This window comes from Lates calcarifer, linkage group LG19 (assembly GCF_001640805.2).
Source record: "Lates calcarifer isolate ASB-BC8 linkage group LG19, TLL_Latcal_v3, whole genome shotgun sequence".
Lineage (NCBI taxonomy): Eukaryota > Metazoa > Chordata > Actinopteri > Centropomidae > Lates > Lates calcarifer.
In genome coordinates, this window is record NC_066851.1 from 5,431,887 (window position 1) to 5,457,091 (window position 25,205).

A 25,205-nucleotide genomic window follows, 5' to 3' on the forward strand; every position below is an offset into this window, starting at 1 on the left:
TTGATGTACAACCAGTTAATGCGTACAACGTGATAGCTATGACATTTTCCTCTTATTATTTTATAGACATATTGTAATGACAACTGCAATGATGAAATTACTTTTTGCAGAGAAACCTAAAACAATTTCTATATGGAAAGACCAGATTCTTCTACAGTTTAGTTTTGGGCTGTCAATAATGCATGGTGTTGCTGAAAGCAGTCAAACAGTTGGAAAAGAATAAGGAGAACATTGATTTTGAATGACGTGCGTCAAGATGAGTAAACTGCAGTACAAACATAATACAATGTGTGTCACTTATCCTCCTTTCATAAATTCAGCGTTTTATGGTTATGTTCATGCTGACCTGGAATCACCGTACGGACCCGAAATGTATATGGACATTACAGGAATCTAAAATTAAATGCCATTACACACTTAGAACAGCAGACTGCGCTCATACAACACATATCCTTAAAACTGTCGCAGGCTACCGTTACTAAGAAGTACCGGAGTAAAAGGAGTAAAACGCCACCCAAAACCCATTCAAGAATACGGTAATACGGGAGCTACAACCTCCCAACCAAAACGGTTATACTTCTTCTTCGTCTTTGTATTTGTTTAATACTTTAAAAAGTGTATCCGACATCAGACAACAGTCTTTACGCAGTTAACTTACCAGCATAAGCCGCCTAGCATGTTTCTTGACTGATATTACAGCAGCATCCTTTTTGTTGCTACTTGCATACATAACCCATAACCCTCAGAGGTGGGAGGGTGTTGAGAAGCGCGGCGTCTGCAGCATAATTAAAACATGGCGGACTCTGAGGAGTTTAGACTAAAACGGTTAAAGGTAAGAAATACTTACATAGTATCCAGTTACAGCAACGGTCACACGACAAGGTAATTGTTTAGCTGAATTAGCTACATGACACTTAGTTATTGCGAGCTAGCTTCCGGTCGTGCATATTTAAGCTAACGTTAGCTAGCTAGCGTACAACCCTGTAGCTTTCTGCTACTCTGCGCTGATGCATGCCACTACGCCAAGCTCCATTTAACAGCCTTATTATTTGATAATGAACAAATAAACATATTCAACACAACATAACGCCGGTTTTTTTGAATCCCAAGAGCCTATATTCATCCAGCACTGCAACTTTATGTTGCAGCCTATTGCTGGTTCCACACATCCCTTCCATCGGGGAAGGCTGCTGCGAACAATAACAATTGGGGATTTTATTTAACTTAAGTGTTGCCATACGAGTCATTAATATTTGCAATCCTTTGCAACTATTACAGTGTGTGAAGTGAATGTATGGCTTAAGTGTATAAAATTACTATGTGCCATAAAGTGATATATTGCCAAATTTTAAATGGAGTTTGGTGGGATGCCTTCTTCTTACAACTGACTGGACAGCATGAGGCCTGTAGCCAGTATCATCTGTAATAGCAAGACGCTGATAAAATCATTCTCGTTTACCTAGCTCACAAAAACGTTGACATGAAGTGGTTGTATTCATAGAAGGTAGGAGTTATTTATCATGTTAACACATTCATTAAAATATAAGATAGAATATGAAATCACAAAGAGCCAAAATATGTTTTCCCATGTCATTACTGACAGTAGACATGGTACATAGTAGCGGTAATTGTTGAGTTTGGCATTGTCACTGTGGTGTTATTATTCTGTTACTTCTGATACTGTTTGAAGGTAGTGGGGAAAGTTTCTAGCTGGTTGTATTGAAAACAGGTTTGCTGCTGGGGGCAGGCTGTGTACAGCAGGGGCACCTGCTGGTCAGATGAATTTACAACAGTCAAGACCAGAGCTGCAGCGACATGTCATAGTGAGAAAAGCACAGGCCTAAATGATAACAGTAATGATGACTGCATTCCATTTAGGTGTCACACTTGAGTAAAGGAAAGCAATCATTAATGTTATTAGTTCAACCTCTTTCTGTTATGACAGAATGAATATAAAGGATCTAAAATTAATTGCTGATGCTACTCCATAACCATAGATGCATTAGTATGTGAACATGCAGTTCTACAAGCAGCCCTCGCTTCATGCAGCTCAGGTCAGGTTAGCAACATAGAGTTTAATACTGTTGTACTGTCATCTGATGTGATATTAGGTTTGTGGGGCAATTTTTGATATGGCACATAATGACAGTCTCTTGTTTGAATGAAATCGGAGTAGTGTTAATTGATATTATAATCTTAAACATTCAGAAATATAGTGGGAATATGAGATACTGCATTAATATCTCTGTCTGAGAGCCTAAATGGTAACTTGAATTTAACTTTTGTAATTGGGTGGAACAGATAAATAAAGTGTGTAGATTTGTATCTGGGACCAACCTCTCAGCACAGTTTTGAGACAGATGGCTGTCTATATCTCCTTACACACAACTCAAACTGGATCCTAACAGGGTTAAATCTAAATCCAAGCTCAAACACTTATCTAAGAGTGATTCAGCATGTAGTCATCAGTGATCAGGTGTTACCTCATACATCTAAGAATATACATGCATGTATATTTTATCTCCGATGTTCATGGTAGTTCATTTTGAATATGAAAAAATAATTCAAGTTTTGAAAATGTAAGAATGTAGGTTTGGTTTAAAAAATGTAGTTTAGATTTTATATGTATTTATTTAGAGTAAAAGTTTAATAGTAATGAACATGTTGCTCTGTTTCATTAAGATGTTTAGAGGAGTAAAGTGGATCATTCCTAGAAAGCTGACATGAGTTTGCCTCTTGAAATTCTTTTTGAAGTAACCCCTCTCACTCCTACAGCATGAGGAGCGCCTGTCCAGAGTATTTGACGAAGTGATGGGACTGGGAGACTTTGCTGACTCCTCCAGAGGCTCTGCCACCTCCTCCAGGAGTGGAGGTCAGGATGAGACAAAAGGAGTAGACGAAACATCAGGACAAGGGGAAAACCAACAGGTAGAAGAAGAGGATAGCAATGGCAGCAGACAGGAGGAAAAGATGGACGAGGGAGTGGGAGATTCATCCTTTCCTCGCATTTCCTCCCCTTCTTCTGTCCGACCCTCCTCGTTTACTATGAGAACCAATGAGGGAGGAGGAGGAGGAAGTGGAGGGGCGGCGTTTGATGACGCGCTGGATGGCCTTCCTTCATTTGGGCCAGAGGAGGATGATGAAGACTGGCACTTTGCCCTGCCAATGGGCACCCTGGAGGATGTCGATGTGGGTAAGGCGAACAGAAAAAGAAGCCAACCAGAAGAGGGGAACAACTTACATCGACATGATCCCTTTGCTCGTGAGCCTAGAGGGGAGGAGGAGGAGCGAGAGAGGGAAGGGAGCATTGAGTCTGCCAACACCTCCCACTCCTCCCAGGATCACACACCTGACAACAGCCGAGGTAAGGCTGTATAAACAAGAGAATTTAGACAGCTTTAAAAGACAGGATTGATCACCAATGCCACATTGCAAGTGGGGGAGTAGAGATTCAATGAAATGAACATTTACTAGACAGGGAGGGTCTTCCAAAGGATACTATTGAGCTCCATTATGGGGAATGTAAGATCCAGTATTATTTTTTATACTTGAGACTAAAAGTCATCTGCTTCAATTTTGACCATTCTTTTTAAATCTCTCTCTTGTAAGTCAATTTTATATTGGTATAATAGTGAATAGCTTGTTTGGCACTTTAAGTAACTGGGGGGAATCATCACCTGTAGTCTGTGCAGTGTGTGCGACACCTTTGCCTCTGGATGAACTTTATCAGCAGCCAAATGATAAGGGTTTGTTGAATCAGCAGTAGTTAGAATTGTTGAGAGAGCTGCATAATGATTCAGTGATTTCATCCATTTAATGAAATTTCTGTTCTACTCTTGACTTTTTCCATTTTCACAAGGAAATGACAATGGGCTGATAACTCCAATGCAAAGCAAAACTTTACAGAAACAACCTTTTCCATTATCTATACTGTTTACCTTTGAGGGTTGCAAGGGGGCTGGAGCAAATTCCTGCTGGCATGGGGCGAGAGGTGGGGTACACCCTGGACAGATCATCAGTAGACACATTTTGGATTTGTACTTGGTATATATTTAGACTGTTGAGCAAGATTGAAAATCTGCTCTTTGTTTAGTTTGTCTCTCTCTTTTCTTATCTTAGCTAGTGGTTTTTGTGACTTCTAATAGAGAACTTGAAGCAGCACAGTTTTTTTTTTAGGTCAGCTGGGTGTGTCAGGGATTGGGGTGAGCTGCTCCTCTGTGAGCTGGATTGTACATACACTTATGTTAAGGAATTGAATAGCTTTCAAACACAATGAAAGCTGCATGCAACTCTGACCTTTTCCAAAGAAATTAAAGACAAGCAGGCTAAAATGCCTTGAACAAAATATTTCAAGTGTGAAATTGTTTGCAGCAGTGTTTGCAGCAGTGTGTTCATTGTCTAGTATTTCCTGGCATTTATGTTGGCCTGTGCGGAGAATGTGTCGCTGTTAACTCCTGGTTGAAGAGAGTACTGTTTTTAATTGAAAATTTTATTTTTCCCTCCCTGTCAGATGGAGGCGTCCTGAACCAGGCAGAGGAGACAGAAGACAGCCAGCAGGGAGAGATGGTAATTTGAAGAGACTGTGAAATAACTGCTTTTAAAGTAAATTTTACATCTTCAGTTATTCATCATGAATATTCTTATTACTTCAGAGGTCAGAAGCAGCTCCAGTGGAGGACAGTAATCCCACGATTTCTCCTAGTATCAATATTAAAGATGAACCCATTGATGAGGGCTACGACGCTGCGTTGTTGCCTCAAAGTTCCATCAGACAGATCAAAGAGGAGCTGGAGCATCAGGAGGTAGGTGTGGGGAGAGGATGTTATCAGTATGCATCATCTGTGTACTCTTTGTTGACGTCATTTTATCATTATTGTTATTATTTTCTTTTTGATTTTTAATAATTTGAATAATAAGATTCAGGCAGTGAATAGTAATCAATTTAGGCTGCAGCTGGTAACAGCCCCTACTGTGTACCAATTGTTCATGAAAAAATAAGGAACATTAAATAAGTAATTTTTATCTTTTGAACATGACTTGCAACACTGCAATCTGGAGCAGTGAGGAAGGCTTAATGAACCACTCATACTAAATCAGATTTCTTCTGTTTGATCATTTCAGGAAGAGTTGAGAATCAGTTCGGTCTACTCTGTAGGCGGAGCAAACACCTTTGTGCCACCTACTGGTGAGTTAATACATTTTGTGTGTGTGTTGTGTGTGTTTTTTTTTCCCCCTCTGTAACATGTTTTTCTCTCTTTTTATACTCCAGCTGTTGTTTTGCAGTGGTCAGATTGTGTTACTGGGGTGAAATGCCCCTTTAGACACTACTGATTTTCCCATTTTTCAAAAATGTGACCAGTCGATGACGTTATGTAGATACATTATTTAAGATTAAGTTGAAAAGTGGTGAGTGAGAGATGGTGCTTTTATCCTTCTTTGACTGGCAAGCACAGTCCCATGGGCTGCAGACTGGACTCCTACACACCCATGCTACAACCACATGTTTTCTGTTATTTTCTCAGAGCTGTGTGGGTGTGTGTGTGATTGACTGACATCTCTGGTAGCGTGAGAAAACACACATGCTGAAATCAGACCTCAAGGTGGCCAAAAACAGTGGCACAGGAAATGTACTTGGCAGCTTGGTTACTGCCTGCAAGAACAGTTAAGTTGGTTTGGCCAGGTTTAAGCTGTAGACCTTGATACAGCGTAACAGGAAAAACAGATTTAACTAAATAATGACCCAATTAAGATAGTTCCAGGACACTGGTATTGTGCATGCCAGCTCGGTTTATTCGGGGAACTAATATGTAACCTGTGGAGATTTTTATTTTAATGTCAGTTTGTATAGGGATAACACGATCCAATGCCACATACCACAGCATAATCACCTAAGCTAATTTGCAACACCTGTCCATAGTTAGGCCTTTAAAATACATAAAACTCAACAGTAAAATACATCCAGACAAAAACTGTGTGGTGTACCATAAAAGTTTGTCTTGTACATGTGCATGTTGGTGTGTGTTGTGTTGTGTTGTGTTTGTTTACCCCAGTCAGTGTTATTAAATATACCTGTGCTTGTATAAGAAACATCAGCAGCCAATACTTTAAAACTGCAACTCTATCCATGTTTGCTATTGTTGAATGTAATTTAACACAAAAACATACAAAATGTGTGTAGAATTTCTTGTCTTTACCAACCTTTCATCTTTTATCCACTCAAGTCCCAACAGCAGTCCCAGCCCCTCCTCCAGCGGCCATTTTTATCCCAGGTAGAGGTGCTGTCCTACAAGCTATGACCTCCCTTCCTATCAGACCACCAGCTCCAATCCCAAGTTCACTACAAGCTCTGGCACCAATACCCCCACGCCCACCTCAGCCCCCTGTTCCTGGTAGTGTTCGCTGCAGTGGCTGCTCTAAGGTACTGCTGTAACTCTGTGCAGTTCAGTGCAAAACACAAGACCCCGCTACATAGATATGCACGCTATTGAAGAGTAACTGTCATTATTAATGTTAAAAGTAGACATTTTAAATAATTGACGCCACTCATGTTTTATGAACTATTAGCATAGAATGTTGCCAGGCAAATATTTAAGTAACCTATTGATCAGCTATATTAATGATATTATTAGCATAAATTATTAAGTGTGTCAGGACTTCAGGCAATGATACAACTTTTTATTTCTTGTCATTTTTATATGTCATGGTTCTGGAAATGATTCCAGGTTCTGCTGAAAGGCCAAACTGCATTCCAGAGAAAAGGTTCGACGCAGCTCTTCTGCTCCACAGTCTGTCTGACTGGACATCTTCCTCCAGCCAACAAGAACAGATCCTGTTTCCAGTGCAACAGGTACATCTTTGTTTCCACTTGACATCAGTGTGCACTTTATATAAGGGTTTCATTTAGTTATGGGTTTAACATAGATACTATATACTGGTGTTCAGCTGATTGAAAAGTGTATTTATCTACCGTATAATAACATGATAAAATAATCATGTTGTGTTTTTGTTTTCCACTATCTATTCAGTGAATCACATGTCAGAATCTTAACTGCTTCATACATTGTAGACTATACATGTATGTTTGTAGGTTGATTTTTGTTTCCCTTTTTTTAATAACGTGACAAATGATGATCTTAATTGGCCATGTTGGGGTGCTGTAATTTAAGTAAATTAAAATTGAACCCAATAATTCCTGTATTGTTTGATCAAACATCATTCACATTTGTTATAATAATTCTCAGTAATTATGATTATTAACATAACGAGAATTTACCAATGCAATAATCCACATAACTGAAAAAATAAATAGTTTCTTGCTGATTTCTTACACCTTTTCCAGTTAATGAACTTAGTGGCGCTGTTTAAAAATAGCGTATCAGTTGGGGGAAAAAAACTCCTTTTTTCTTTTTGCTTTTCTCTTTGCAGGGAGATCCTTCAGCCCAGGGACATGATCACGATCCCAGCGGACGACAGCACCTACATGCACTTTTGCGGCCAGTTCTGTCTGTCTGTCTTCAGACACAAGAAGAAACATTCTGACAAGATTCCTGACAAATGGGCTGACAAGCGACTGGAGAGGAAGCCTGAGAAGCCCCCTGAGAAACCAGTGGAGAGACAGCCCGAAAAACCCTTTTGCAGTGTCTGCAGAGTCACTAACCGGGTAAGAGACACAAAGGCCTAGCTTTTACAGTATGGAAAGATTTGGTCACTCAAGTCAGGTTCTCTGTGTTTTTACTCTTCTCCATCTTCTTCCCTTTCTTGTCCTTGTGTTTGACTGGGATCATCTCTACAGCAAATTGAGCATGAGGTCACCCATCAAGGTCGCCTGCACAGACTCTGTAGTGATGCTTGTTTTCTAACATGGCGTAAGATGCGTCACTTAGCCATGAACTGCTGCGAAAGCTGTGGACTTTATTGTAATAGCAACTCAGGCTCATGTCAGACGCTCACTATCGAAAGATCTCCGCTCAACTTCTGTAGTCCTACCTGCGTAGGCACCTACAAACAGGTATGTGTCTGTGTAAAAAAAAAATAAATGAATAAAAATTGATAATAATAATTTTGTTTGGTTCCTTTTGAAATTAAGAACACCTGTGCTTATCAAGTACATCTACCAAATGTAAAACACTACAGTACTAACTATATTTTTGTACAGACCTGTAGAAAGATGCTTGAGTGTGCCTACTGTCGCAAGATGGCGATAGTGTCCTCCACCATCATGGAACGAGACCAAAGGGGCAAAGTTCAGCTTTACTGTTCACCCACCTGTGTGGAACAGACCCGACCACCCCGACATACTCTCACTGGTAGGTTCTAACGCAGAGAAACACACTCATATGCCAAGTTAGGTGGGGGATGTAGTCTGTGCCACAGCCAAAGACAGGTAAAGCATATTTAATTATTTTTCAGTGCACATGAATGCATGTTCACATACTAGCAATATTTAACTGCTATTTGAATACCATTTCTCCTTAGGTACTCCATTCCCATGCTGCCTGTGCAAGGTGTCAGCTGTTCCTCAGTATCATTTGGCCATGGTGGACGGCACCATTCGTAACTTCTGCTCCTATGACTGTGTTTCTGCATACAGGGTAAAGGCACCAGTAGCAGAAGAACTTTTTTATTTATCAAAAAATAGTTGAGAGTTCATGTGTTGGTTTAAACTTTGTCCTCACATAGATTTGACATTGCTGTTATTTTTCCCTCATGGCTTTACAGAAGTCTGGGCACCCTTCTCATGCCAGACCTGTCCAATGGAACTTCCTCTCTCAGGGACCCCTCCCTCAAAGATGCCCCCAAACCAGGGCCCTCTGCCGGAGCCAGCTCAGTCCCTCCCATCCCTCAGGACTACCCATCCTCAGTCCCCTACCCGGGTCATCATCCCAGTCATACCTCAGTGCCCCCACTGGTGCCTCCCTACCCAGCCATGTCCTCCCCTTCTGTCCCAGGGCAAGCCCAGGCCAAAGCACCCTCTGGTCAGCCCCTGAAACCAACAGAGGGTGGGCACGGTGACGCCTCCAAACTGACCTGCCATCAGTGCAGCAAACAGTTCAACACCAAGCCACTGCTGTTCAGTCACCAAGTAAGGAGCACAGGTCACAAGCATGTGCATACACAGACACTTAATATATACACATACTTAAACCTAACTTCATTATAACTATGTATATGACCTGAGTGTAACACTCATCAACTAACCATTAAGATGACAATCTGATCATTTTTTTCTTGCAGGGTCGTATTTCTATGTTCTGCGGTAAGACGTGCTGTGAACAGCTATAAAACCCAGAAGAATATCCTGGCACTGTGTGAGTGCTGTAAACAGGAGAAGGTTCCCTTTGATACAGTCAGCTACAACCAACAGGACCTGGTGTTCTGCAGTGAAAGTGAGTTAACACAGTAACGGCTTTTGTCCTTTTTTGGGTGTTTCAGTGACTCAGTGGAGAAGAATTGCACCCTGAAAGTTGTTCAGTGAAGTGTAAAATTGCAATTGCAGAATATCTGATTAATGCTAGTCAGTTTGGTCAACTTTTTCCAGTCGTTCTTGATTAAACTGTTAAAATTATGAGAAACTACAGCTCTGGCCCTCATGCTAATCAGCATGGTTCTACATGGCAAAATGAATCAGTGTCATTGGCACTTGTGGGCAGTTGATTATAGCACCCAAATTTGAATAATATAATCCCATCCATTCTGTGTTTCAGGCTGTAAGCTACTCTTCAAACATGACCTGACTTCTCGAAACAAGGACCATCCCTGGCGTCCCTGCACATATTGCTCCGGCATCAGCCAGAAGATGCTGCACAGCCACTATGGAGGCAGGCTGGAGGAGTTCTGTAGACCCCACTGCATGTCCCAGTTCACTGTACTCTACTATGGGGTAAGGGTTCAGATGTCTCAGTATACTGTGATTACTCAGAGACAAAGGAAGGGTCTTGCTATGTATTCAGTGTTACTGTGTTTCTTTGCTTATCTATAATTTTGGTCTCTATTTTCTCCAACTGTCGTTTCTTCCCTTCTTCTTTTGCATGCCTGTCCAGATGGGGAGATGTGACAGTTGTAGGAAACAGGGCTACATGACGGAGAAGCTGCAGTGTTTGGGTTCAGTCCGCAATTTCTGCAACCTGCCCTGCCTTCTACAGTACTGCTACCAGCATTTTGAGCCAAGCCAACACACAAGCAGTAATGGTACTGGAAGAGCCCCACAGACACCCTATGGTAAATTGTGTCTCATTAGAGTTACATGATGTTTAAGCAGTGTTTATGTCAACATGCTTATGCTAGTTAAATATGAATGGAAATGTGATGTGGCAGTGTTGGCGCTATTGTGCAGCAAATTTTCAGAAAATAAGGCCCAGGTTGATTCTTAGATATTCTTTTACACCTGTGCTTGAATGTTAAAGTTATCATTCCGTCTCAGGTATGACTCTTCTGTTTTTCCTCTTCTAGCTCCAACCCAGCCCCACCACTCCTCGAAGATGAATCCCGTCATAGCTGATGTCGTCTCATTGGCCAATGGTTCTGCCACTCAGCCCAGTGCGTCAGCAGATACCACTCTGACTGGTAAGTTCATACACACAGCCCAGGTACAATACACACAGGTGGATGTTTTCTCTCACTCTCTTGTTTTTGAGCCACTTGTCCTGGTCAAGGTTCCTTACAACTTATTAATGTGATGGATTACTAAACCAAGTTCTGTTTCTAATAGGGGTTAGATAAGATGTAGAGAATTTTTATTTTGAATTTACGCAACTGTGATTATGCAGTCATATTAGTTAATTGTTTCTATATTTAGGATATGCATTTCTCAGTGGGGTTTAATGCAGTGCTGTTAAATTGGTTCATCTTTTGCAGGAGCACTTCCAACCTCCAACAGTTGATGGCAAGAACCTCGACCATGTATGTACTGTGTGTGTATGTCTGTGTGTTTCAGGTCAGACCTTACATGCAACAATACTACAATAGGTATTGACTCGGTTATGTTTAACTGTAGACAAGACAATATCAGTACCCAAAAATTATTTTATTTCTTTATATCTGCTCACAAATAAACTGTCCACTGCAGCATACAATATTTATGATTAAAGAATCAGATCAAATCTTCTTTGTTTATTTTTAATGCCTACATCCAGGCCAGTACTCAGACTGACGCCATGCGTGTGCCTGTGTCCCGTCGACGTCAAATGAAGAACAAGTCGGTTCTGTGTCGACCTTTCACTATGGACCAAGAAAGCATGTGCCAGCTGCCCACGCCCTCCACTGACTCAGCAGGTAACTTCTAAAAACACTTTTCTGGCTTAGCTTCATTACAACATGTTCACACAGAACATCTGCTCGACAGTTGCTGAGCTACACACTGTCGAGCAGCATCCTGACAGTAAAATGCACTACAGGATGTGGCCTTTTCTGAAGACTTTATTGTGCTGTAGATTCTAAAAAGATAATTACCATTTTTGCTCATCAATCTACTCTCAATAATCCATAATTAGAAGGTTAAAACATGTTTTTTAGAAGTTTGAAGTTGGAAATTTAACAAAAATCAGACACTGATATCTAATTAAATATTCAGACCTTTAATTCAGTACTTTATAGGAGCCTCTTCGGCCAGCAGTTACAGCCTCAAGTCATCTTGATTAATTCTCTACAAGGTTTGCACACCTGGATTTCGGCGGTTTCCAAAAACATGTTTTCACTTTGTTATTATAGATGACTGTAGATTTGATGGGACAAAAATGTCAGTTTTATTCATTTAAAATAAAATCTACAACACAATAGTGTGAACGTGAAGTGACTGTATACCAGGTGAACTTACTGTACATTGTTCATACAGACACATCTTTTAAAATATTAAGCATTTGACATTCAAATAAAATGTTCTACTTTTTCCAACAAGACCATTAACATATCAACTATCTCTAATGGTGTTGAATCTTCAGCTCTGCTCAATGAAATATCTCTCCTACGTATAAACAGCTTTTGTTAGTTTCACTCTGAAGCAGCTGTTAGGTTTTGATATTTTTGTATGTATGCCAATTAAATTTACAAAGTTGAATTCTCATCAAAGCAAAAACACCTTTTAACTAATGAATTGTGGAATATGATACTGAGCTTGCTAGAAGTTTGATGTTATTTGACATACTGATATTGATCTTCTGTTTATTATAAAATATCATCACATACAATTCCAAAGGAAACACATTTTAATCATGAAAAATGTTTTAAAAACTGCAATTGCTCTTTCAGCGAATAATAATTAGTATGAGTTATGCATCAGTCAAGCATTGACAATAATACTATAATACCTAGTTTTAGTCGCTCTGATGAAAGTAGCCATGCTCCCTCAGGCCATAGCTTGTGTGTCCTTTTGTAAGATAAGGCAAGTTTATTTGTATAGCACCTTTTAACAACAAGGTAACAAAGTGTTTTATAAAAGACATTCAGTTAAAGGCACTAAGACAGTATAACAAGACACATAAAGACACAATGCAACACAGCATCTACTTCATTCATTCATTTTTTTGGTACCGTCAGTTATTTGATGTTCACAACTAGCTGTTTCAATAATTGCACCAGCTCTGCTAGATAGCCCCTCGCAAGCATCCACTGACGCATCCACATCTCCAGTGCTGTCACCGAAACCTCAGGGAGATATTCAGCCGTGTAATGGCGTGCCGGCACGCCTAACAGGACGACATTTCCTGGGCAAGAGGGAGAGGGACTCTGACTGCAAGGTCTGCTCACAACACAAGAGGAAGAGGGTGCAGGAAGAAGAGGAGGACAGGAAGAAGCAGAAGATGGAGGAGCCAGAAAAGAAAACAGAAGAGGTACATAGTGAAAAGGCTGAGGAGAGGAAAGAGGAGGAGCACTCTGAAATGAAGGACTCTGAGCAGACAAGCAGGACAGCAAGAGGGCACACTTCGTATTACTGTAAGACGTGTTCAGGAGAGCCCAGCCTCTGTCCTGTGCCCTGTTTTGAACTTTACCACACCAGACTGATCTACAAAACAGCTCCTGAACTGGAAACACAAGGTGAGCCCTCTGAATAACACCAAAAGCTCTGTTATGCTCTAAACTTTCAGCAACACATAGTAAAAAAGTTGTTTGTACCACAGTTGTTTCCAGTGTTAAAGGTTTCCTACTTCATGTTTGTGTACAGTGTCTATAAATTGTGATAACTCCAACTATGTTAATGATACTGCAGGCAGAGTAACAAGTTATCTACTGACACAATCTGTTGAAATTAATGTGCTTTTTCCAAGTAAATTCAACTGACTTAAGAGGGTCGAGTGTGTCACCCGAGTTTTTCTCTCCACAGCCTCCTGATCTGCCGACACAAGAAGTCGTCTTCTACCCTCACCCTGGACAGAGATTGACAGACTGCAGGGTTAACTGCTTACACTCAAACTTCACACTACTTTAGTGACCTTAACTTTCTTTTTCATGGCTGTCTGTTTAAGTTTAACTCAGAACTTTAATGACAGCAAACCAGTCAATTTCATTTGTTACATGAATGTGTAACCGCAACCTGGTAGTGCTGTGAAATAATGCACTTAAAGGTGTGTTTCTGTGTTTTTATAATAAACAAAAGATATCAGTATTATGATCCATTCTGCAGATCATGTTCTCATGGCTGTCTCTGACCTCTTCACATTAAGGGTATTTATTTTGTGTGGGGATATTTCACTGACCTACAGACAGTACTGTGATATGTAAGGAAGTGAAGGTACTGAATTAGTATTAAATGCTTATTCCATTGGAATTCCTTGGAAGACCAGGGTTAATTTTTACTGAATTTTCATTCATCTTCAGTAGACTCTTTGTCTACATAGGGCAGTGTACTACATTTCACTCTCTACTTCCAGATTCATCATAATACAGCTGTAATTTTAAAAAAGTGAGTGATTAGATAAATGTGAATGAATAAGTTAATGATCACAATAATACCAGTTCAAACATGGCAAGAGAAAGCATTATTATTGCTGAGTAAATTAGGTTTACTTTGTAGTTTTATGAAGGTTGCATGGCCAAAAAAAAATAAAAAATCCAAATCCATTGTTGTGACAATGTTAAATTATTTTACTCAGTTGAATTTGATTGTAATGTGGAAAATACTAAGATTTTTAGGGTAGTTTGTCTTGAGCAAACCATCTATCGCATAAATGGACGGTTTTTCCAGAGACAGGCATCTAGAACCACTGCAGTTTGTAAGAAGTACCTCGATGGAAATTGTAGTTGGGATGCAGTATTACTGCCATGATTACCAGTGGATGGCTTGATAACCAGGAGAAAGAGGTGTGTAGTTTTTAATGAACCACAATTCTGGTCAAGAATTTAATGAACTAAATTTTTGGCTGCTCAGTCATTCTTTGCCTGGTGTCCCACACAGAACTCAGAGATTCTGCACTCACTTGAATTTTTTGTGTCTGAGTGAAGAAAACAACATTCATTTGGATGTTCAGTTAACTTATTTGTCCTGTTACACTACATTTTCAAGTTTAATGTGAATGTGTGATTTATGAAAGTTTAAGGTTGAAGTCTCTGCTGTACCTCACTACTGAATGCAGTCATGTGAACCAAGGCTGACTTCAGTTCATCCATCTGCTGTCACAGCTAGTCACCTCTGACTTGGTTGACATTTGAGTTGAACATGAGTTGATTTCAGCCCTGTATTACATCTTTGATGTTTACTTTTTACTTCTTTTTTTTTTTTTACAACCCACTGTCTTGTATTTTGTGTTTCTTCTGTGCTGTAAGTGCATGTTTCATTTTTTAACATTGCTTTCTCAGATACTGACGTGGATCAAATTGTTGTTTTTGTTTTTATATTGCCAACATCTGAAACAGGTTGTTTTTTTTTGTTGTTTTTTTCATTGAAAAAATGCAAAAAATGTCAATAAATTTTATTTGAGAAAATTGTAAATGGGACAATTCATTTGTGCAAATCAGAGCTGCCATATTTCACATGAAAATGGCCTCCATCCGTGCGATGATAAATGAGCACAACAATGAGTGTCATGCCATGTGAAATGAACACACAATCAGTGGATAGTTATGAATATAACATATAGCTGGGTGCCGTTTTAAATTAGATACAAGTCACTGAGGGTTGTTGATGCAAAATTACTTACATGCACCCACACAAAGCATATCCACACTTCACTAAAACTATCAAGGATCTTATTTATAGACTAAAATATTTATATATAACTTCCTGACTGCCTCTGTCATTTTAAAATGTAACAGGTGCCTTCATAGGAACTGGGATAAATAATTACCAAGTGTGCTTTAAACAAATGTTGCATTTCTTATAAGAAAACTGATCATGATGAGGCAGAACAGTGGGACTTGATGGAGGAAGCAACAAACCAGTGTAAAGCAGTTGTCTAGTATATGGTTCAGTTTCAAAGCATATAATACATTTAAAATGGTGACATCTACTGGCCATATCCTTAGCATTGCATTTGTATGGATGGATAAGGTTAGGATAGCATCAAAAGACGGAAAGGAGGTTGGAATCTAATGAAACATAGATTGTGTGTGTAAATAGACTTATCCATGTCTGTGAAGAGTTGTTAACCTGCTGATGGATTCAGACAGTCAGCAGCAGATACTGGTGTTATTTCACAAATGACTGAAAACTGACAAAATCTTTATGTTGCAAGAGAAAAAAGTAATAATGTGAGTACTGGTGATGACTACTGATGCACATTTGTTAATACAGAAACTACTAGCTGCTTGATACAGTTTCTTACCATCATCAGTGATGTTTTGTCTGAAGTTCATAATTATTCATTTATTCATTATGAGACGTTACATATATATAAGAGCATAGGTTTCTATGGTAACGTTCTCTTAATTTTGTGAAACACGTATCAATGTTACCACTCAGAAGGTAACATTTATTAGTGGTTTCAAATATTGTGTCATTTTAACAATCATTTTTTATTTGTATCAACATAACTTTTACAGCATGATGATGATAAAAAACAATATGTAGATCTTTTAAATTAATACAGAAAAATACAGAAAATCCACACTAAATAATATCCATACTATGAATCAATTCATGAATGTATTTTTTAAAACTATTCTATACAAGTTAAAAATATCCTTGTCCTCTGAAATGCTTTTTTAAATTCTTTTTAAATTATGGCTTCAGTTAAAAAGCTGAATAACTCTATATCAGTTTCCTGTTTATTTTTTTCCTTTGTCTCTCTGTCTCTTCTTCTCTGATTTCCTCCTCTCTCTCTCCCTCCTCCAGCTCCATCTCTGCCCTCAGTTAGCTCCTCAGCAGGAGAGGAGAATGTGAGGGTGGTAATGGTTCCAGTCCCAGTGCCAGTCTTCATACCTGTGCCTATGAACATGTACTCCCAGCACACACCTGTTCCACTGGCCATGCCCATGCCTGTACGTCCCATTACGTTATGTTACATTCACATTCTGTGTAATTTCACTGAACTATTAAATCTTTGCAGCAGCAAATGAAATGTTATGTCTTTTCTCCTGTTTTAACCAGGTTCCAGTACCCATGGTAGTACCACCACAGAGCAAGGACATGAAAGACGCAGCTGTCCAATCAGAGCCTTCGACTGTGAAGGAAGAAAAACAGAATGATATGCCTGTTTCCAGTGCAGGTGAGGGCATACATTCAAGTTCTGTAAAGAATTTTTGCCACATTAACAAAGCAAGAGGGTAAACGTTAAAACACAATGACCCAAATCTCTCCTCGTCTGTGTTTTATTTTTGTGTGTCTGCCACAGATCAGAGTAGCTCTTATAGTGAAGACATGAAGTCACAAGTGGTCGCTCCCATAATCTGTGAAAATAAGAATACTCAAAAAGCAGTACAAGCTGACCTGCCTAATAGTGTAGGTTCAGAGAAGAGCACAGAGTCTGCTGATCCCCAGCTAAATACCCAGCCCGGGAGCACAACAGCCAGCGACCCACCTACCACCAGTATGGAGCAGCAACCTCCTTCCTCTCCAGTGATGGACCTGGAGACTGACTTCCCATCAGGTGAGATAAGTGATAGTCAACAAAATCTGAAATGGATGACATGTTTGGTTACCTGAAAGCTTTAAGAATGCCAGCACCCAGAAATATTTTAAGTTTCTCAACCAGTTGTCACTCAAACATGTTTTATGTGTGTTTCTGCAGAACCACTGGGTCAGAGGTCTACTCCACAGCGAGGAGTGAAGAGACCCAGAGAAGGGTTCTATGGCAGGAAACGGGTATAAGATAAGATATACTTTACTTATCCCACTTGTGGGAAATTAACTCCTGATAGGTCAACAGTCTTTCTGTAAATAGGTTTATTTTATCAGCTTTTGATTTTAACCCTTAAAACCTTTCTGATTTGTAGGTAGAAAAGTTTTCTTGTAGGCTGCTCTGTGATTCTCTAGCTGACGCCTGCTGTTGTGATGTGTTGTGTTCAAATGCTATAGGAATCAGTGACTGCAGACAGTAGGTGTTACTGTTCTAGAAACCTCTTTATCAGAGTGCCATCTTGTCCTCAGCTGTTATGACAGTCTTACATGTATGTATAGGACCAAAAAGTTTACAAATTCCCAGAAAGTGTAATTTTGTGTTCACAGTCAACCTTTCAGTCATTTCAACCCACTTCTGGTTGCATTTCTGTTTATCCAGGGTCGAAGGCGGACTGTTTCATCAGACCGCAGTGCAGTGGTGACTCCTGCTGCCTCCAAACTGAACCACCTGTATGGGGTTAAAGCCTGGAAGAGCTGGGTCCAACAACGCAACCAAACAGCCACAAGAATGTGAGCCTCAGTTCTATTCACTATTCTAGTTCTATTCTCTGTTTTGTATTCTCTGTTGATTGGTTCTACTGTAAGCTGTTTATTCTGTAGTAGTTGTAATTTACATTCTCTCCACCTGTCAGCCAATCTAGTGGATATTAAAGAAGACATCCTTCAATGTGACTCTGCTGAGCTGAGCTTTGCTCTGTCTCGCTTCATCAGAGAAGTGAGACGTCCCAGTGGAGAGACATACAGCCCAGACAGCATCTTCTACCTCTGTCTGGGGTTACAACAGGTCCACACATACAAACATGTGACTGGTTTCCATCTGGATTCTTTTACTGTGTTTCTCCATATTATCCACTTATTGACTCATTATTTCCTGTTTCCTTTTCTTTGGATAGTATCTGTTCATGAAGGGCCGCATAGAGAACATCTTTACTGACGAGCTCTACAGTCAGTTTGCCACTGAGATCACTGGGATGCTGCGACTCTGGAAGCCTAAATTACTACCTAGTGGTATGATCATTGATACAAAGGCCTTGCTCAGACATATCCAGGTTGTATCCATATCAATATGGACAGCAAAAACTACATGAAATGAGAATATGATTTTTTCTGACTTTTCAAACTGAATATCAAATTGTCTATTGCGTCACTCGCAGAGTAATACACAATGACACTGTCAAATCCAGAGTGACAGAGAGAGCAGGATCCATGTTACTACTGGCTGAGCGCTCCCAAAGTATAGATTTTTGGCATTATGGAGAACAACAAGAGCAGTCAATGAACAGCCACTGAAGTAGATCCCCTGCTGGCACTTTGAGAGGAGGCTTCTGTCCAGGCAAAGCTGGAAGGAACCTGCTGTATCACCAGCGTAGCTACGCCCACATTGTAACCACAGCAACCACTGCAGATAGGCTGGTATTGTCTGGACACAAAAATCGGATCTGATCATTTGCAAATAATAGTATGGACACATCTAATATGAGAAACAAATCAGATTAGCCTGCAGTCTGAACGAAGCCAAAGTCACACCCAGTTTTTGATACTATGTATAAACTCAATTCTTGCACTTGTTTCAGATTATGTGCAACTTTTAAGATGCACTAATCAATATTTTTGCAGTCCACTTCCCCTCAGCTCTACAGAGCACTGTAGTGTCTTTCAGCTCAGGGTTTACAACCCTTTACTGTTTTGGTTCACTCTGATTGGTGGCGTCCAGAAGCAGGAAGGAGCTTTTCAACAGACGAGCTCTGATGAAGCTACTGTACACCACTTGCTCAGCACCACACAGCAAACAGACATAGTTAGTGACTAGCTGATGAACATAACGGGGCATTTAGCAGCTGAAGAGTCAGATATTTTTCTCAGCTTTTTCCCCCTCTCACCTCGTACAGGTGGTGTTGTTATCTCCCGTGTTGAAGAGTCCTACCTGTGGGACTGTAAGCAGCTAGGCGCCTACTCACCCATAGTGTTGCTCAACACGCTGCTCTTCTTCTGCACCAAAACCTTCCACTTCACCACACTGAAGCAGCACAAAAGTCTCTCCTTTATCAACTTCACCCGACGCTCCAAACCCTGCAGCCGAGCCGGCAAAGTGCACTACCTCCACTACCAGAGAAGCAGCTCTGCTACGCCTAGCCGGGACACAGGTGGGTGGTATACAGTGAAACTGCAGCACATTATTTCTGAACATCAAAAACTGATCCGTAAAATCACTCCCTACCTGAAAATAGATTGTGTATTTGGAAATACTGGCTGATTTTTGTTGTGTGCTGTTGTTTCTAGAGCGATTCAGAAAAAGGCAGGCAGAGAATGAGGGAGATATGGAGATGCTGGAAAATGTCACTAACCCTCTACACTGTCCTGTCAGACTCTACGAGTTCTACCTCTCTAGATGGTGAGACACAGGTCACTGACAAACTAACTCTATTACTCCTGACAAGAAAACTGAACAAATATCTCCCCCCTGACCCCTCGCTCTCCAACAGCCCAGAATCGGTGAAGAAGAGAACTGACGTGTTTTACCTCCAGCCTGAACAGAATGTGCACACACACAGGTCAGTGTCAGTGTCTCTAACGGTAAAGAAACAAGCTGGTGTCTGATTTTTTTTCTCTTGAGTGTGTCACTTATCTTCAGGGCTTTGTTGTGAAACCCTCAAGAATGTAAAGGTAGTGCATGTTAAATTTGGAAAACAGTAACAGGAAAACCTAGTACTTGTTGACTTGGCTCTGGGTAAGAAGGATTATTTTAGGAAAGATGGTTATTTGTATGCTGACTATGAAACCACAGTCCTCAGCTGATTAGCTTAGCTTGGCGGGGGAAAGAGCTAGCCTGGCTCTGTACAAAGGTAACAAAATCTTCCAAGGAATTGTCCAACATAACCGTATGTAAAACCTCAACCCAAAGTTTTTACACTTTTTTTTAGTATAGATAAACAAACCAGATATAATGTGTTAACTTGTGAGCTTTAGAGGTGCTGGTAGGAGGATTTTGTTACCTTTGAACATAGCTAAGCTAGCTGTTTCCTCCTTTTCCTAGTCTAAGCTAAGCTATACGGCTGCAGGCTGTAGTTTCATCAAATCACATGTGGAATAACTTTTGTTATATTGAGGTTGTACTAGGGCCCACATTTTTTTATATCATTTATCTTCTTTTATTATTATTATTATATTATTATTATTGACAAGAGTCCAAACTTTAGAAGCCACCAAGCTCCTTACAGAGAAAGAAAGATTTATCACCAATGCTGTTGTTGCACTACGTCTCCGCCTCAACCTTCCCATAACATAATGGTAATGAAATAATGAAAATTCAGATAGTTTCTTCTGTGTGAATTGGGGCTGCAAAGATGCTAAATGTCTTTATGTTGACAGTGTAAAGTGGAGGAAATATTTTTTTTCTGACTTTTTCTGTTTACTTTTTCTGACCTTAACAGTTCACACTGGTACACATCTCAACCATTAGACGGAACCACTCTACAGAGCATGCTCACACGCATCTTGGCTGTCAGAGAGGTTCACCAGGAAGTGGCCCGGCGTCAGTCCTCAGCCACCACTGGTAGTAACAGCTTACAGTGATGTAAAAGCCTGTCTGCCCATCCCTGATCTACTCTGCATCGGAAACGTTGTCTGATTCAGTTCAGGTTCACAGTGAATTCAAACTGTATGTAAACCCATCAGTCATTTCAGACTGAGGCTGACATGTCTGTGAAACGGGGGAGTTCATGTACAGACCCTGACCACCATGTTTTTGAAGACAGAGCAAACAGAGATATGATGAAATGACACTCAGACAGTTATAAAGAACTGGGTTGTGGGATAATTGTATTTAGTTACCTCAGTGGCCATCTCCTCCACACGTTAATGCACAATGAGTTTACAAACATCTGATACTGTTGAGTATGTAAAAGGGAGTGTTAATGAGTACATTGTTAATGCAGTGTTTATCACATGTGGTGGGTTGATTGAGTTGTAATGGCCGATGCCAAACCTGTCAGATGTAACTTTATCACAATATTAGACAGTCTGAGCTGCAGTAAACAGTGAGAGGACTATCTTAGTGTTGTTGGCTCTCTTTACATTGGCACTTGCTTACATGAGTTTTAACTAATACAGAATTTTTAAGGCTGATATTGGCATTGGCAGAAAAACAACAACAAACCCTAAAAGAATGACAATTTTGAGCATGTTTTGTTATTCAGTCATGTGGCGTACTCATACGTAGCTGCAGAAAACATGTTTAAAATGTCACTAGTCTAGGTGAAGCACCCACAGACTTCCATTTTAGTACTGATGAATAAAAGAATATGTAGTTTGAAAATCTGCATCAAATTCATTGCATTCAAAGCAAATATGTAATCTAATATATTGTTAAACCTATATATATCAGTGTAACCCTTTTTGTAATGAGACTCACAGTGCCTCTCATCTTTTGTTGTTATTTTTAATTGGTTATCTGTTATTATGTTGTTCCCTTTTATAGTCTTCATCCTATGTGGCCTTATTTCCTGTTTGCTTCCTATTTTTCCTCCAGGGTTTCCTCCAAACCACTAATTCCCTCTGGCTGTAGTGTACCTGTACCTGTACCAGTGCCATCATTTTCTCCTTCAGGGACATTATTCCTTCTTTTTCTTTTGCTTTTTTCTTCTATTTGTCTTTGTTCCTTAATCAGAGGAAATTGAGTCTGGAGATTTGAAAAAGCAGTAGACAACTCAAAGTGCTGGCAAAGTACTTTTCCTGTTCCTAACCCTTGAGGTTTCCTATATTATAATTAATGGTCTGAATGTTTTATGGTGTAGTATGGTTTTCACTGGCCATATATACAATACAAAACAAGTATTATGACGATGTGCCTAACATATTTACCACTGTGTCAGCAGTGGCTATCAGTTTTGTTTTTACTCATTCCTGTAGACCTCAGAGAAGGATAACAGTCTGAACTTCTTTCTAATGTGGTATATAGGCAGACCTGATGACTCACTCCATAGACAAAACATTACCAACCCAAACATGTCTGGACATACTGAACATTTATGCCTATACATACAGTAATGTACATGATACATTGGTGACTGCTATTTCATACAATTTTTGATTGTATCTTGGATTTTTTGAAAAAAAAAAAAAACTTAACATGTACTGTCAGAATATGTAGGACATATGTTACTATGTTGAGATTTCACAAAAATATTTGTTGAAAAAAATGTCTTTTGTTTTTGTGATGGTAAATACCCATTTGTCATTTTGTATATTTTGTCATGGAGGCCAATGTGCCTTTACTTTTGCCTCATGTTGACATTTGATATAAAATCCATGTTACAGTAGAAATGAGTTTAAGCACCACCAGTCACACCAGCCTGACATCTCTCCAGTGCTAACGTTTAAGCATTCCCATTGAACATCTCTAAACAATATACTGTAACACACTGTCACTGCTGTTGTTGCAAAAGAAAAATTACCGTCTGAATATTCTCGCTGCTGTCTGAAACTCCCACATGTGGATAAAAGATTGTTCAGTAAGACCAGGCCCAAAGACAGTCTGATATTTTTATCATCACGCACAAAATGCTGTATTGCCATTGAGTATTAAACATTCATCTTTTTCCATCTTTTCCTTGGTTGAGGTAGAGGGTTTATATTGAAAGCATGATTGAAATGAAATGTGATGTTGAGAGTGTAATTGAAGTTTGTGCAGTTTTGAAACATTGATTTATAAAATGTGTAAAGTTTACTTTTTTGGTGTGTATTTGTTTCCAATCAGTTTCTCTGTGGAAAAACTCACCATGAGAAATGACTTCACCTCCCATTTGGGAAGTCTTGTTTTGTCTTTTCTCAGCTTCTCCATTGATTTTGGATCTAATATGAGTCAGACATCTTCTGAAGTGGTTGCAGAGGAAAATATCTCTAGCTAAACCTCATAGATTATTGACCAACTGAACACTCCTGATTTTCACTACTTTGTGGGATTAAAACTGGAACTTGACAGTTAATTGTTGACCTTGGAAGCAGCTCCAGGTCCACATACTCACCTGTTCTTTCAATCTGAATTTGAAAAGACAAGTAGTACAACATACATGGCAGAACAAACCACTTTGAACACAAAATATTTTTTTTTTTAATAACTGGTTTTAGAAAAAATGTTACTTAACCTTTTTAAAACAGTGAACTTAAAAATAAACCCAATAGGAATTATGATTTTGGGTTACCATAGCTTAATTTGAATTAAAAATTAATTTTAATGTCAGTATATTAAATTCCTGTCATTAGCCAGATAAAGGCTGCATTTTATTCATCCTGTACATGACTAAAAGAAAATAAAAATACATGCCTTTAAATAAGGGGGGTTTCAGTCTCATAGTCTTAATCTGAAGAGATATACTGATATACTGAAGTATTACAGTTATTTTGAATAAAGGAGTCCACAAATCAAAGTACCTTGGAAAGAAATCATAATATATCTAAATTTAAACTGGTGCATTAGTTAAATGTGACATGGATACAGTGATCTACAGCGGCAGTGATGTCAGTACTCCTGATAAACAGCTCCACCCAGTGGAGAGTTGTGGAAATGACAGGAAAGTTCCTGAAGACTGGAGCCCCCCCAGATAAAACATAAAAGCTGGGACAGTCCCACAGCTGAGACAGAAAGCAACACAACCAACACAGAAGAGAACACACACTTTACTTCATCTCACAGCCAAAGGACTCAACACTAAACACACCCTGAAGATGCTGTGCTCTCATGGACTCCAGTCTGCCCTCAGTCCACTCATGGACATGTACTGGGCTGTACACAGTCTGTGGCCAGAGGTCAGCCCTCTGCTCCACCAGCAGGACTTACTGCAGAGGAACCTGCAGGAGCTGTGCAGCAGTCTGGAGCTGATGAACAAACTTCAACACAAAATCCTGGAGGAGAGGGAGCCTTTCCAAACTGCCCCCGCCCTGCAGCCAGGCTCCTACCACCTGCAGAAAGAGGCAGAGCACTTTGGCCTGACCCTGGACACTCAAGGCTTTTCTCCAGAAGAGCTGTCTGTCAGACAGGTGGGCAGGAAGCTGAGAGTCTGCGGAAAGACAGAGAATAAGCAGGAGGACGAGATGGGCTGCTGCTTTTACCAACGGCATAAGTTCACACAGGAGTTTGATCTGCCTGAAGGCCTGAAACCTGAGGACGTCACCTGCTACCTGGCATTCAGACGGGAAGCTCCACATCCAGGCAGCTGAAGCTCCAGGTGCGGAGGAGGCTGAGAGAGAGCTGGCTATCAAGAGGAGCTTGGAGGAGGAAACCCAGCAGAGCTTGTGTTCACACACAGAAGGCAGCAGCACAGAGACACTCAGCAGCACACAGGAGCCTGAACACATGGACTGATCTACATGTTGCCACTGTACAGTCAATGTTTTTATTAAAGTGTTAAATGGTGATCATATCTGTTTTTGTACATATATTATTATTATTATTATATATCCATTGATTAGAAATACATTTATCTATCAAATATACAAAATAAGTAGCTTAAGTTAAAAATGATGTTAAAGTATAAGATGTCAGTGGTAGTCTGATTTTTCTGACTGTAAGTTGCCATCCAAAATGTAATGTGCTCAGATGATGATTCTCTCCATTCACTGGCTTGAAAGAAACAGAAAATAATAAAATAAAAAAATAATCTGCTGCAGTTAACAGTGAACTGACTATACCGTATGATAGGTCATGTCAGGACATATGACAGTTTATATATGGCTACATGTGAGATCTATGTACTTTATGTATTCTGCTTGTATCTTATTCTTAGGATAAAATCTAAAAATGAATCAGACCTCCAGTTACTTAACTCCAGATATTCTTCAGTCACTTTCGTGTTTAATAGTCCATAATAGTTTTCTTCAAACATACTCAATATGTCTTATGAGTCCATCACAAAATGTTATCATCAGAAACAATAACATTTTA

At 39.7% G+C, this 25,205-nt stretch overlaps 1 protein-coding gene and 1 pseudogene across 1 annotated transcript; both read left to right on the forward strand.

The window, feature by feature from the left end:
• Window positions 1-545: 545 nt before the first annotated feature.
• si:ch211-266o15.1 (zinc finger MYM-type protein 4) lies at window positions 546-22,386 on the forward strand. The gene is given in 32 exon segments (XM_018695170.2): window positions 546-832; window positions 2,776-3,364; window positions 4,511-4,566; window positions 4,653-4,802; window positions 5,122-5,185; window positions 6,222-6,418; window positions 6,723-6,847; window positions 7,426-7,660; window positions 7,793-8,008; window positions 8,156-8,306; window positions 8,476-8,611; window positions 8,740-9,082; window positions 9,235-9,276; window positions 9,278-9,386; window positions 9,705-9,880; window positions 10,041-10,218; window positions 10,450-10,563; window positions 10,855-10,871; window positions 10,873-10,899; window positions 11,133-11,271; window positions 16,292-16,407; window positions 16,517-16,634; window positions 16,761-17,015; window positions 17,157-17,230; window positions 17,646-17,759; window positions 17,761-17,776; window positions 17,899-18,050; window positions 18,160-18,274; window positions 19,156-19,410; window positions 19,547-19,658; window positions 19,750-19,818; window positions 20,698-22,386. Coding segments are annotated over 32 exon segments (4,641 nt in total). The 5' UTR covers window positions 546-793; the 3' UTR covers window positions 20,840-22,386.
• Window positions 22,387-23,851: 1,465 nt separating this feature from the next.
• On the forward strand, window positions 23,852-24,630 carry LOC108896147 (heat shock protein 30-like; annotated as a pseudogene).
• Window positions 24,631-25,205: the final 575 nt, after the last annotated feature.